This window comes from Mytilus edulis, chromosome 10, assembly GCF_963676685.1.
Source record: "Mytilus edulis chromosome 10, xbMytEdul2.2, whole genome shotgun sequence".
Taxonomy (NCBI): Eukaryota; Metazoa; Mollusca; class Bivalvia; order Mytilida; family Mytilidae; genus Mytilus; species Mytilus edulis.
Genome location: NC_092353.1, coordinates 43,132,116 through 43,146,058, shown reverse-complemented (window position 1 = coordinate 43,146,058; position 13,943 = coordinate 43,132,116). Strand labels below are relative to the sequence as shown.

General features: G+C 31.2%; 1 protein-coding gene across 1 annotated transcript in view; it reads right to left on the bottom strand.

Annotated features, from left to right (window-relative positions):
• Window positions 1–13,943, bottom strand: part of LOC139491223 (protein eva-1-like) — a 65,089-nt gene that overhangs the window by 31,937 nt on the left and 19,209 nt on the right. The window contains exon 2 of the mRNA XM_071278699.1: window positions 7,771–7,982. Within this exon, the coding sequence (XP_071134800.1) occupies window positions 7,771–7,982 (212 nt within the window). The remainder of the gene's footprint in view (window positions 1–7,770; window positions 7,983–13,943) is intronic.

Here is a 13,943-nt window from a genome sequence, read left to right as displayed (position 1 = left end):
AAATATTTCATGCAATTTAACAAGAAACAGAAACATAAATTGCTTAGCATACGGTGTAAGATGGTTCAGAACTGTTAAGCTTTTAAACTCTAAATTGGTTTCCATGATAAAAAAAAAAAAAATTAAACTGCTTATAGGGCCCATCATGGTGATCGTCGTCAGATCGAGTAATCTCGGACTAGGTTGAATGTTTAAGGTTGTTTACAACTTTGGAATTATCATGAAAGGTGTAACAATTCATCTACATGTCTCGTAACCTGATATTGCTTTGTAGAGGTCATCACATGCGTGTAATTATTAACCTCTTTTAGTCTTTAAAACATATTTGATAAATAAGTTAATAACATTTTACGATAGAGAAAACCATAAATATTTGAGTAACACTCGATAAAAGTTTACAATCTTTAACTTAAAATTTGAGTTATCTGGCACCATCTGGCACACTACAAGCGCATCACATTATTTTCTGAAAACACTCTACTTCAGAATAATGTAATTTTCATAATCCGATATTTTCCGATTTCAAAGTTCCAATGATTAAAACATACTCAACAAAACTTAAAATAAGCTTGCCCTCTTTCGGAATGCAGTTAATCTTCTTATGTAATTCTGTTAAATATGGACCAATTTTTTCGATCTTTTCAGCGTTGTTCTTCATTTATTGAACGGAAACAGGTGTTGTTATTCATGTTGCGATTCACAAATAACCACGGGAGTTTCCGTGTTTATTTACATTGGTAGGTAGATAAGACAATCGATATCAAATCACGTGATAAGACCAGCTTCAGTTAAAAGAACAGGCGAAGGCGGCATCACAGATACCCCACAAAGGAGTTATCACGTACTTGACAAACTGAGTCGGAACCTTTTATTTTCTTAAAGAAATCAGTGGGATGGGAATGTGCTAATTTTTCGTTGGAGTTCCTGTCAATATAATACTTCCATGATATAACCTTGTGGTATAATGTATAGTTACTGTGTGACCACTGGCCCATGAAAATTAGGTCAATATCATTGTGACATATATATAAGACAGAAATATAATGGCTATAACACTGATGTCTGAAAATGAAATCAAGGTCAAATGACATACATTGTGGACATTTACCAACTAAGATGTAAAGAATTCAAATATCCTAATGATATAATCACATGCTGTGGATTCATATATTTTTTTAGGTACCAATTTTATTGATCAAATCTTTTAATTTCGTGAATATTTAATTTCCTGGATTTGTGTCAGCTTATAGAAAAAATCTTTTCAATTTGGTGATAAAATGACCTAGTCCTGACTTGGTACATGGAGACTCTAGAGGAATGATTTTCCAATCATTAGGCCCCCAGTTTCAAAACATTTGATTTCACCTGAAGTAAAAGACTTAAAAACATTCAAAAGATCAGCTAACCTTGATCAAAGTAAAAAGGTACACGTGTTTGCTATTGTTAGCTATACAATTAGCCAACAATATTTCCACAGCTTGAGAAGCTAATTCTGTGTTCAATGAATTTCATCCAAAACAGGCTATTATTTGAACTTGGAATTTTTTTTAATTATGGAATTTGCATAATTTCTTATTCTTGAAATTTTTAATAAATTCCATGTTTATTCTGTGCTTTAATGTTCTGTGCTGCGCACAGCAATTTCTATTACAAATAAGATAAAACATTTTCAATAGAATATGTACTGTGCCGCGCACAACACTATCTATACAAAATACATTGTATAGAAAGTGTTATGAACCGCTCAAAACATTTTAATACCAAATAAACATGGAATTCATTAAAAATTTCAAGCACAAGAGATTATGCAAATTCCATAATTAAAAATTATTCCAAGTTCAAATAAAACCCTGTTCCAAGCAAATTGTAATGATGAATCAAAATAAAAAGCCTCTTGCAGAATGTTTATAAATTCTTTGATGTTTTTTTAAAGGTAAAAACGTGTTTCATTTTGATAAATTCACAATTAAAAAAAACAGAAATAAACCTAATATCATTTAAGTTGTAACTAAATGATATGCATATATAATTAACTGAAGTGTGGGAAAAATTTAATTCACACTTTACTTTCCGATTAAAGTTGAACTTTACATACTGACATTTAAATTTATAAAAACACTCCCACATAACCCTGTTTACAAATATTAAAATTTCAATGCTACTGGAAATAAATAATTAAAAAAAAAAATGGTTCCCAAATATTTTTTTTAAGCAATGTTTAAAATGCTGGTGTTTAAGATGATTTCCCACTAAATCAGCTACCCTATATTCTGAAGTGTAATCATTATAATCATTTCATTAAAGGTAAACAACTTTTCATGAAGCAATTTCACAGATGACCATATATTTGGTCTCCATTCCTTCTTCACAACCTATGATAGAATAAATACTTTTTACCAAAGTATTGCTTCTTATCAGTAGCATTACACATACAACTAATGATATAGGAGTTTACATTTTTTAATGGAGGAACATATTACTCATTTTAAGTTTTCTGCACATTTTAGAGAGAGTTATATCCCTTTGTCGCCATGTTGGCAGTAAATGATTTTTGTGATTTTTTATGATTTTATATGCTTTCTATACAAACGTTCACTTTTTCTGTAATATTTGATTTAGTTAAAATTTCAGAAAATAATACAGATCAATAGAAAAGAGATAAATGCATTATTCTTCAGATTTCAGATCAAGTTAAACATTCAACGATTACTGACCACAAAAGGAGAAGGTTCACGAAGGGTTAAAATTGGCCCTAATTTTTTTATGTTTTTTAAATTGGGGCAAAAAATAACAAAAGTCACATAGAAATACTTGTGATAAAACTACTAAGACAAACATATTTTTTCTGGCACTTTCCTTTACTATTTATGGAGTAATGACCCCTTAAATGAGCATAATTTGTATCAAAAGGTCAATTTTGGTACTTTTTGTCCATAATTTTAATTGTTTTTGGCATAATTAACCTTGGCCTCCATCTATGATCCAAAAAGTTTTTATATTGATGAAATCTATATCAAAATTGGAATCTTTTGGTTACAACACATTCTGGATCGTAGGTGGTGGCCAAGGTGTTTCCATAGGCAGATCCAGGGGGGGGGGGCCCTGGGGGGCCCGGGCCCCCCTTTCGTGGGAAAAATTTGGTTGATTATATAGGGAATCATTGAAGCATGACTGGAGCGGGCCCCCCCTTAGGTCAGTCAGCGGGCCCCCCCCTTAGGAAAAGTTCTGGATCCGCCACTGGTTTTAAAAGCTTTTAGGTCTGAAAAATGCACAAAATCATCATATTTTGACAAAATGTCCAAAATGGGCTTACTTTGGCGAATATCATGTAATCTTTTGAAAAGAACTGATACATTTAGCATTTATACTTTTGAAATAGACCCATTTACGAACCAAATTGAGACCTTTTTGGTGTTTTATGATAAAGTTGATATTGTGCCATTAGTGAACCTTGTCCTTTGACAAAATCTGCAACCTGACCTTTAACCTCTCTTATAATTCTTTACTTTAATGATTATTGAAGATTATCTAGTAAGGATCTATTATCTGACTTGTCTGTACCATGTTTCAATTTTCTCTGTCAAATAAGAAAATAAACAAGTTACACCTCCATAATATGATGGTGGTCAAGTGAAATACCAACACAAATAAGGGATTATCAAAACATATGTTTTTTTGATTGCTGTTCTATTTGTCTTTTTCTGTTGGCCATGGAGTTGTTTCCTTTTTTTCTTTAAAAAAAAAAATAGATTTTGAATAAAAACCTTTTTATCTTTTTGAGTAAACTGTGAAAAAACAATTTCTAATCATAAAATTTGCAAGAGAACCTGAAAAAATTCGTAAGGGTTCCACGGAACCCAGTGTCTCGCCTACTTTTGCTGTTAATCGCAGACTCAACAAAATGAGGAAAAACATAAATAAAAATTTCCCTCTCGATACTGTCTTTTGATTGAAAGAAGCTTCCAAGTTTGGTAAAAAATCCAGGATAGTTTATGAATCTAATAAATGTTTTATAAACTTTAACTGCAGACTGTATGTAATGTTAACTGGAAGAAAAACTAAGTCCATTTATAAGTAAAATATGGAAAAAGTGATTTTTTTTTTTACAAAATTTACTTCTGAATAATATCTTTTGATCAGAAACAAGCTTTTGTCTAAGTTTGGTAGAAATCCAGGATAGTTTAAAAACATTATAAAAATTTTAAAAACTTAAACCACAGAGTGAATGTTTTGTTTCTGGCAAAAAAACTAAGTCCATTTATAAGTAAAATACGGAAAAGTGGAAATTTATTTTTACAAAATTTTCTTCTTGATACTATCTTATGATCATAAGAAAGCTTCTGTCCAAGTTTGGTACAAATTAAGGATAGTTTATGAAAGTTATTAAAATTTTAAAAACTTTAACCACAGAGTGAATGTAATGTTTCCTCGCAGAAAAACTAAGTCCATTTATAAGTAAAATACAGAAAAAATGGAATTTTATTTTTACAAAATTTACTTCTGGATACTTTCTTATGATCATAAACAAGCTTCTGTCCAAGTTTGGTAGAAATTCAGTATAGTTTAAGAAAGTTATTAAAATTTCAACAACTTTAACCACAGAGTGAATATTTGTGGACGCCGCCGCCGCCGCCGACGACGCCGACGACGGAATATAGGATTGCTTAGTCTCGCTTTTTCGACTAAAGTCGAAGGATCGACAATAAAGGGCTGCGCTTTAGCGCATGATACGCCCGTTGCTCTTTTAACTTGTCTTTTATGCTTTAAATGAATTTATATGATCAACTAGAAATATATATACAAATCAAAAGGGATGTTACATTAATATATTCACCAAAGTTTCATAAAATCCCCCTTTTTAAAGTATAAAAATTCATTACTTAAGAAAACGTAAAATCTAAAATTTATAAAAATGGAAAGGGAGCTTATGTCAATAGATATAAACAATTTATTAAAGTTGCATAAAATTTTGTGAAAGTGTTAGTTATTGTCCCAAAATTGGAAAATCCCCCCTTTTTTAAGCATAAAAATTCATAACACGGAAATGTAAAATCTGAAATTTATAAAAATTGAAAGGGAGCTTACATCAATAGATATAAACAATTCACCAAAGTTTCATGGACATTGGTGAAAGCCTTTTTGAGTTATTGTCCGAAGTGTTGAAAATCCCCCTTTTTTTAATGAATAAAGCCCCATAAATCCAAAACTTAAAATCTGAAATTTATAAAAATTGAAAGGGAGCTTACATCAATAGATATAAACAATTCACCAAAGTTTCATGGACATTGGTGAAAGCCTTTTTGAGTTATTGTCCGAAGTGTTGAAAATCCCCCTTTTTTTATGAATAAAGCCCCATAAATCCAAAACTTAAAATCTGAAATTTATAAAAATTGAAAGGGAGCTTACATCAATAGATATAAACAATTCACCAAAGTTTCATGGACATTGGTGAAAGCCTTTTTGAGTTATTGTCCGAAGTGTTGAAAATCCCCCCTTTTTTTATGAATAAAGCCCCATAAATCCAAAACTTAAAATCTGAAATTAAAAAAAAACGAAAGGGAGCTTACGTCAATAGATATAAACAATTCACTTAAGTTTCATGGATATTGGTGAAAGCGTTTTTGAGTTATTGTCCGAAGTGTGGACGACGGACGGACGGACGGACAGACGGACGGACGGACGGACAGACGGACGGACGGACGGACGGACGGACGGACGGACGGACAACGGTATACCATAATACGTCCCGTCTAAAAGACGACGGGCGTATAAAAATAGGTGAAATTTCGTTGAAGGCTTTTTGTCAAAGTAATGTCAATTTTCCTATATTGTACAATCCATCACCATATGTCTAGGGATTACTTTGACCTGACCTATTTCCAGAAATGGAATTAACTTACATATGGTAGTATAGACCCCTGAAATAAGTTATTATTAACTTCATTTCTTAGTTTAGATCTTTGGTCAAAGGAAGAAAATTAAACCCTGAAGAATGCCTATTAAATATATGATTTAAATTTCTTCAATATCAAGTGTTGTTGGAGAGGTTTTAAACAAGGTATCAGTTTAATTTCAATTTATTATTTCCACAGATACTGTGTGGAATTTTATAGATATTAGAATGTTTATTTGCCCTCAGAAGTATCTCAATAAAATCTTTAATTTCCTTATATATTCACAGGTGGGAGTTGGTCCATTCTTTTGATCTTTGCTATATAAAATACAGTTTAATTGTCAAGCATGGACCTTTCTGTTCACCTTTTGCTAATTAGCATTCAAACAAAGATGTTCAAAAGCTTTTAATCTTCATATTTACATTTTCATTAAGTTTTTATCTTTTTAAGGTTGAGAATATTACCTTACAAACCTGGTGCACATAACAAGCAAGATATCATTTTGTTCTTAACATGTTATGACAACCTAATTTCACAAATCGTTGAATAATTCAAAAAAATGCAATGACCCTCGAAATTTTGAATTGAAATAAACATGACAAGAAGTTTACCTTGTGAGGCAGGTACGAAAAGCTTCATTCAAGAGAACTTAACCCCCTGATCTTATCTTTCTTCATAAATAATTTTATATGACAATTGTCAAAAATGGATTCTTTATTAAAGGATCATTGTCACCCGTCAACACAGTACTAAGGTCTGTTAATGAGATTTTAACATCTATAACGTGACATGTGACAAAATCAAACATCCTGGTTTGAATAAGACTTTTTCATCGGGACAAAATAATAAAATATAGCTATATTTATCCAGTCAATTTTAACCTATTTGTGATTTAGTAAGTATAAACTTTTATAAAATTATTATAATTTAATACCAAATTTATGACAGGTTACCCCTTCCCTATGAAAAGTTCAACAGATACAACCTTTTGTTTTTATAAGGAAATGGGTTTTAAAAGAGTCAATGCAAATAAACTTACAGGCCTAAACCCCAAAATTAATTTCACTTACAAATTTTGAATTTTGGCAAATAAATATTTTGTATTTATGCTACAGTTCAAAGCATTTTTATGTCAAATATAACTATGAATTCATTTCTGATTTTATTTGTTAGAGAAAAATGTACCCACTAAACTTTGGTCCAAATTTAATGGTAAACATGTATTAACTGTAGCCGAATCTTGATCTACTTTTATACCTCACCTCAATATCATCACTTAACCATGAAATTGAATTGAATCATTTCATATCTTAATGTGTACTGTGGTGATGATGAATTGCAATGAACATTTTCTTAACATTGATTGCTTTTAAAACTTAAACTTGACTTAGATAATCAACCAAGATTACTGAACCATGAAATTGAGGTCATTTTATCATTTAAGTAGCAAGCACATTTATTTAGAGTAATGTAAATCCTTGGTGATATTAATATCTTGATATACTCTTTAGAATGTGATATCATAGTCCTGAATTAAAATTACCTTTAACCTGAAACAATAAACTTAACAATGATTACTGGACCATGAAAACAAGGTCACTTGAACCATAAGACCAGCCTACAATGAAGGTCATTTATGATATATCATAGAGTGGGTTATTTTAGTGGATAGCCCAAAATTGTCGAAATAAATTCTTCCAATTCAAAAGTGCACATGCAAAAGTATTGATAAAAGTTTTGAATCCACAAAAATAATAACCCCAAAATATTTTGTATACTTAATCAAAGAAAAAATCGTCAAAATTTACACCGGCCAAAATAACCTGCTTTACAGTATATTATTTCTGCTACACAACTGTTGTGTTTTGATACTTACCCTTAATGAGGTAGAAGCAAGGCAATTAGTATTTTCTGGTTCCCACAGATCACTGTCTGTTGATTCTGTTGGACACAGTTGAGTACTGGGAACTTGTCGGCCATATTGAGAGAACTGAATGCTGATCATCGTGTTATAGGGACACTTTATTTTTAATGTTTCTCCGTCACAGGCATAAACATCAAATGTATTTAATGTACTTGTTAAGAGACCTGAAATTAAAATATTCACAGGTTAATCCAATGAATGATTGATTTTTCTTTGATTAATATCTACTCCTGTGACTGTTGTATACAACTACTCTTACTTTTTCATACTTAACCATGAGTTTAGAATGGATAACAAAAACTACAAAAAAAACCATTGTACAGTATGCCAGATCACAACAACCACAAATTATGGTGGTGTCAGGGGCAGATCCAGCCATTTTCAACAGGGGGGTTCTGACCCATGATAGAAGGGATGTATTCCAACCATATGCCCCCATTCAAAAGCATTGATTATAAAAAAAAGGGGGGATCCCAACCCCCTGGATCTGCCAATTGGAGTTAAATTAGTTTCATATGTGCACAAACCTTTCTTTTCCTATAACTAGTCCATATCTTTCTGGTGTAAAAAATCATGATAAAAAAAAACCTGCACAGTCAATTCATACAACGAAAACATATTTCAACAATGAGAAGGGGATCAGAAAACAAGTTATACAGTACAGGTAACTCAGATGAAGCTACAAAAAGCAATATTTTATGGAAATTAGACAGAAATATCAACCAATGCAAACATGAATCAATTCATTCTATATTTGTGAAGCTAATTCAAGGGGAGATAACCATTTTATTAAAAAAAAATCAAAGCACTTGCTTCATTCACCTTCAAGTTTTCACATGAAATTTTAATAATCATCTTGGGAAAGGTTTCATCTGTATGTTATTAAAGAAGGTACTTGAGAGAAATATTTCAACACATTCATTATAATCTGTGAAATCTAACTTGATATATGTGATATTTAATAGCAATTAATATTCAATCTATTATCTGTTACTTCTTTTGAATTGCTAAAGAATTTTGTTCTGATTGTCTCCTACATAATTGGAAGATCCCAGTACACAATTGACCTTGGATGTGCTAATCTATTTGCTCACACAAAAAAATAGTTAGGATGAAATTTGAACCTATCATTTTTAAGGAAGGCTCATCTTACAAGATGTAATCACTTTTGGGGGGTTTTAAAATTGTCACAGATATTTTCCTAAAGCAGATTTTTCTTTTTCATGTGCGCCACATTTAAAAATTGTCCGATATTTAATAGAAACAGAAGGCAGAAGATGCTATTTAGATATAATTTTCTAACCATATTTTATTTAGCTCTATTTTGTCTTAGATCAATCATAGATATGGACAACGGTTTGATTTTGGAATGACAAATGGACGGGTATGAACAACACTGTTATATTATCTACCAGTCACAGATCCAGAACTTTTCCTAAGGGGGGGGGGGGGGGGGGGGGTCCGCTGACTGATCTAAGGGGGGTCCACTCCAGTCATGCTTCAATGATTCCCTATATAATCAACCAAATTTTTCCCACGAAAGGGCGGCCCGGGCCCCCCTGGATCCGCCTATGTCTACATGGACAAAGAGACAGATGTTTTAACTACTTTATATATTGGTATTTTTTTTCCGAATAACCTACTGTGGCTTCATTTATTTTTTGTTGATACCATTTTTTTGGCAAATTGAGGAAAAATGTTATTTTTGTGGATAGCTTTCAGAATTTTTTTATTTGATGGAGCATTTAAAGATTGAAAATGTATAAAATATTTCAAATTTTGAAGAAAAAATAAAACCAATTGCAAATAAAGTATACATGTATAGTGGAATTAGAATATTACAGATAGTTTCCCCAAGTTCTTTTCTTATATGAGTCCCTTTCTTATGAATTTTCCATTTTCCCATCTTTCATCTTTCAATTATTCTTTTCATTTTGGGGTTAACAGTAAATGTCTTTCTCTCTTTTTACAAAAACATACAAATATTACAGATTCTTTTTGATATGGATATTTCTGAGGCAACAAATAATCCATTAATATTATATTATAAAAGGAACGTTTGTGATCATGACACATATGCATCTACCGGTATTCCGTATTTAAAATTATATTCTATTTTCACTTTACCGTAAACCTGATCCACTTAATTAAGAATAAATTGCTACCTTTAAGAATAGTAAACATGAAACTGATCATTTTGTGAGTAAAAAATTTGGATAATTTCCATATAATATTGCTTTACTTATATGTGTCCCCAGTATTTAAATGAGAAAGAAGGGAAACTGAATGTCACAGCTTGGTGTAAACTTATTTAATTGTGATCAATTAGAGAAAACCCATTCAAACTTCTGAATAAATTTAACTAAAGATTTATCTGTTTTCAAATTCAACTGGGTAAACATACAATTTTCCACATAATCTTTTCACAGAAAATTACAGATATTGTGGTGTCGATTGCGTGTCAAAGTCTACAAGTGACCAAAAAGACAACCTTATGTAACAGAAAATCTGTTGTACTTGTCCAATAATTAAAGGGGATGCTAAAAACATGACAGTTTTATTCAATGAAAGGAATGTTTATTTTGAATTTAACATCAGTTCCTTAGAAGAAATGCAATAGTATGAAATTTAAATAAACAACTGTAGTTTTTTGACACATCAAACCAGTTATTTTCTGTTAAAAAAAAGAACACCCAAATGAAATGCAGTCACATAGTAAACTTCAATTTAAAAGCATCTAACAACTGAAATATATTGGACTAAAAATATTATGTATTTACGCATCATAAATGCTTTGTTTGTAAATTAGTTTCAACCTTTGCAAAAAATCTTCAACTTGAACATGTTCTCCTTTTAATAATTTTTCATATCGAGAGTATCCAAAAATCTTGTTCACTGCAAGGTATTTGAAAAATATATACCATATTCATACAAATTCACTACATACTCATTTTCATTCCCAGGGAACAATATTTTCTTGGATTTTTGTTGGTATAGCAAAAAAATAATTTACAAAATAACAGAATCCTTTACACTAGTAAGCAGAATTTTTCAAAACCAATGAAATCAATTATTATACCAATAAAAATATGTGAATGTACTAAATTAATGGTTAAAGGAAACATAAGACTTTATTTTTATTTCAAATTTGTCTCTTAAATGTTATAAATTTTGAGAAAAAAAAAACATTAATCATATTAAAACTTTTGCCATCTGAATGACAAAAACACTGAATAACATTTGAATGTGACCTCTTATCAAAGGTCATAATGACACCAATAAATGTCCTCTGCTGTAATGTGATCATGATTTATGCACATACCAATATATTAACATTAGTAAACAAAGGTACCATTAAAATGGAAAAATAATTGAACTGAGTTAGCATTTCCTTGGCAACAAAAACTCAAAACTTAAAGTAGGTTGAAAAAGTCCCTGTAATTTTTGTATTTCAATATTTTTTAACAAACAAGAAGTCCTTAAGTGTACATTGACAGTGCCTACAATACACTTAATTTGTAGTTTCAACACTATATATGTTGCATTATTCTCAGCAACTGATAGAAAAAAATGATGGTGATATCAACTTAGCAGTCCTGTTGGATTTTAAGAAAGCTTTTGATGTAGTAGATCATGATATTCTCTGTAAAAAACTTGAAATTTATGGATTTGATAATACTGCTGTTTCTTTTTTTAAATCATATTTGAATGAAAGAACTCAACAAGTACAAATTGGTAATGCTCATTCTGAAAAACTTTATATCAAGTATGGTGTCCCCCAAGGCTCCATATTAGGCCCCCTTCTGTTTATATTATACATAAACGACCTTCCTATTTATATGAAAAATTGTTACTCTGATTTATATGCCGATGATTCAACTTTACATCTTTCTGGTAATTGTTATCAAACTCTACAGTCAAAGGTACAAGAAGATTTACATGGTGTAGAGGAATGGTGCAAATTGCAATGATAACAATATGTTCATCAATAAAAATAAAACAAAATATATGATTATTGGAACGAAGCAAAGAACAATGCCACATTACAATGAGAGTTGTTTAACTATTAACAATCAAGTGATACAATCTTCCACATGCGAAAATCTTTTAGGCATTAAAATTGACCCTTCCCTCAAATGGACAAACCAAATTGATGTGATCTGCTCAAAAATATCATCTAGACTATATCTACTATTAAAGATTAAAAAATTTCTAAATCTAGACTGCAGAAAATTATTCTATAATGGTTATATCTTGCCACTAATTGATTATTGTTGTATAGTGTGGAGTAGTTGTAGCAGTGAGGGTTTAAAAAGGATATTAAAATTACAAAAGAGGGCTGCTAGATTAATACTAGAAACAGACCCATTCACTCCTTCTGCACCCTTATTTAAACACTTAAACTGGATGACAGTTGAACAGAGAATAAAATATCATAAGTTTGTGATGACATTTAAGTGCATTAAAAATGATGCCCCATCATATCTTACTAACAAGTTTCATTATGTTTCAGACAGAAATCCATACACCTTGAGAAATACTGTTCAAGGAAACCTCATACTCCCTAAACCAAAAACAGAATTGTTCAAAAAATCTTTTATGTATTCTGGACCATTCTTGTGGAATAATTTGCCAATACCTTTAAGAAATATTACAAATGTTAATTCTTTCAAATACAAAATAACAGATCATTTATTGAAATCAACCTAGCTGTATCAATAATATTAAAAACTGATCATGTCATCATGTTAATTTTTTTCATCACATTTTATCAAATTGTATTGAACATTATTATCATACTTACTTTTTATACTAATGTATGTAATTTATAATAGTTTGCATTTTGTTGGATTTCTCATGACGAGGGCCTCAGGGAAGATTAGTTATATAGCTAACTGTGTAACCCTCTTAAAATAAAGTGTTGTTGTTGTTGTTATTGTTGTTGTTATTATGCTACTTTGTTCTCTGTTACTTTTAGAACAAACTGTGTGTTACATTTTTCTTATTTACTAGTAGAATAACCCTTGTATTTGATTGTACTCAGTTACTAGTAGATCAAGCTGAGTTTTCCATTGTACTGTTACTGGTAAAACCTCAGGTACTTTACAAACTGTTTTACATTGTTTTCAGATACTGGTAGAACAGACTTTGTGTTACATTGTTCTCTCAGTTACTGGTAGAACATACTTTGTGTTCCATGGTTCTCAGTTACTAGTAGAACAAACTTTGTATTATATTGTTCTCAGTGACTAGTAGAACAAACGTTGTGTTCCATGGTTCTCAGTGACTGGTAGAACAAACTTTGTGTTCCATGGTTCTCAGTGACTGGTAGAACAAACTTTGTGTTCCATGGTTCTCAGTTACTGGTAGAACAAACTTTGCGTTCCATGGTTCTCAGTTACTGGTAGAACAAACTTTGCGTCCCATGGTTCTCAGTTACTGGTAAAACAAACTTTGTGTTCCATGGTTCTCAGTTACTGGTAGAACAAACTTTGCGTTCCATGGTTCTCAGTTACTGGTAGAACAAACTTTGTGTTCCATGGTTCTCAGTTACTGGTAGAACAAACTTTGTGTCCCATGGTTCTCAGTTACTGGTAGAACAAACTTTGTGTTCCATGGTTCTCAGTTACTGGTAGAACACTTTGTGTTCCATGGTTCTCAGTTACTGGTAAATCAAACTTTGTGTCCCATGGTTCTCAGTTACTGGTAGAACAAACTTTGAGTTCCATGGTTCTCAGTGCCTGGTTGAACAAACTTTGTGTTCCATGGTTCTCAGTTACTGGTAGAACTAACTTTGTGTTCCATGGTTCTCAGTTACTGGTAGAACAAACTTTGTGTCCCATGGTTCTCAGTTACTGGTAGAACAAACTTTGTGTCCCATGGTTCTCAGTTACTGGTAGAACAAACTTTTTTTTAAAACTATAGTGTTTCAGATTTGTCTGTAAATTATGTCTTAGGAATGCAAAATGTATCATAATGCCGTGTTATTAGTTCAGTGGGATCCCTTTCAGTGTTACATACAACATCCCCATAGTATAATGTCCTCTTTAAATTCTTATTATGTACAACACAGATCTGAATTATAGTTAATTATGCGCTAAAGTATCCTGGTTACAAAACAAATT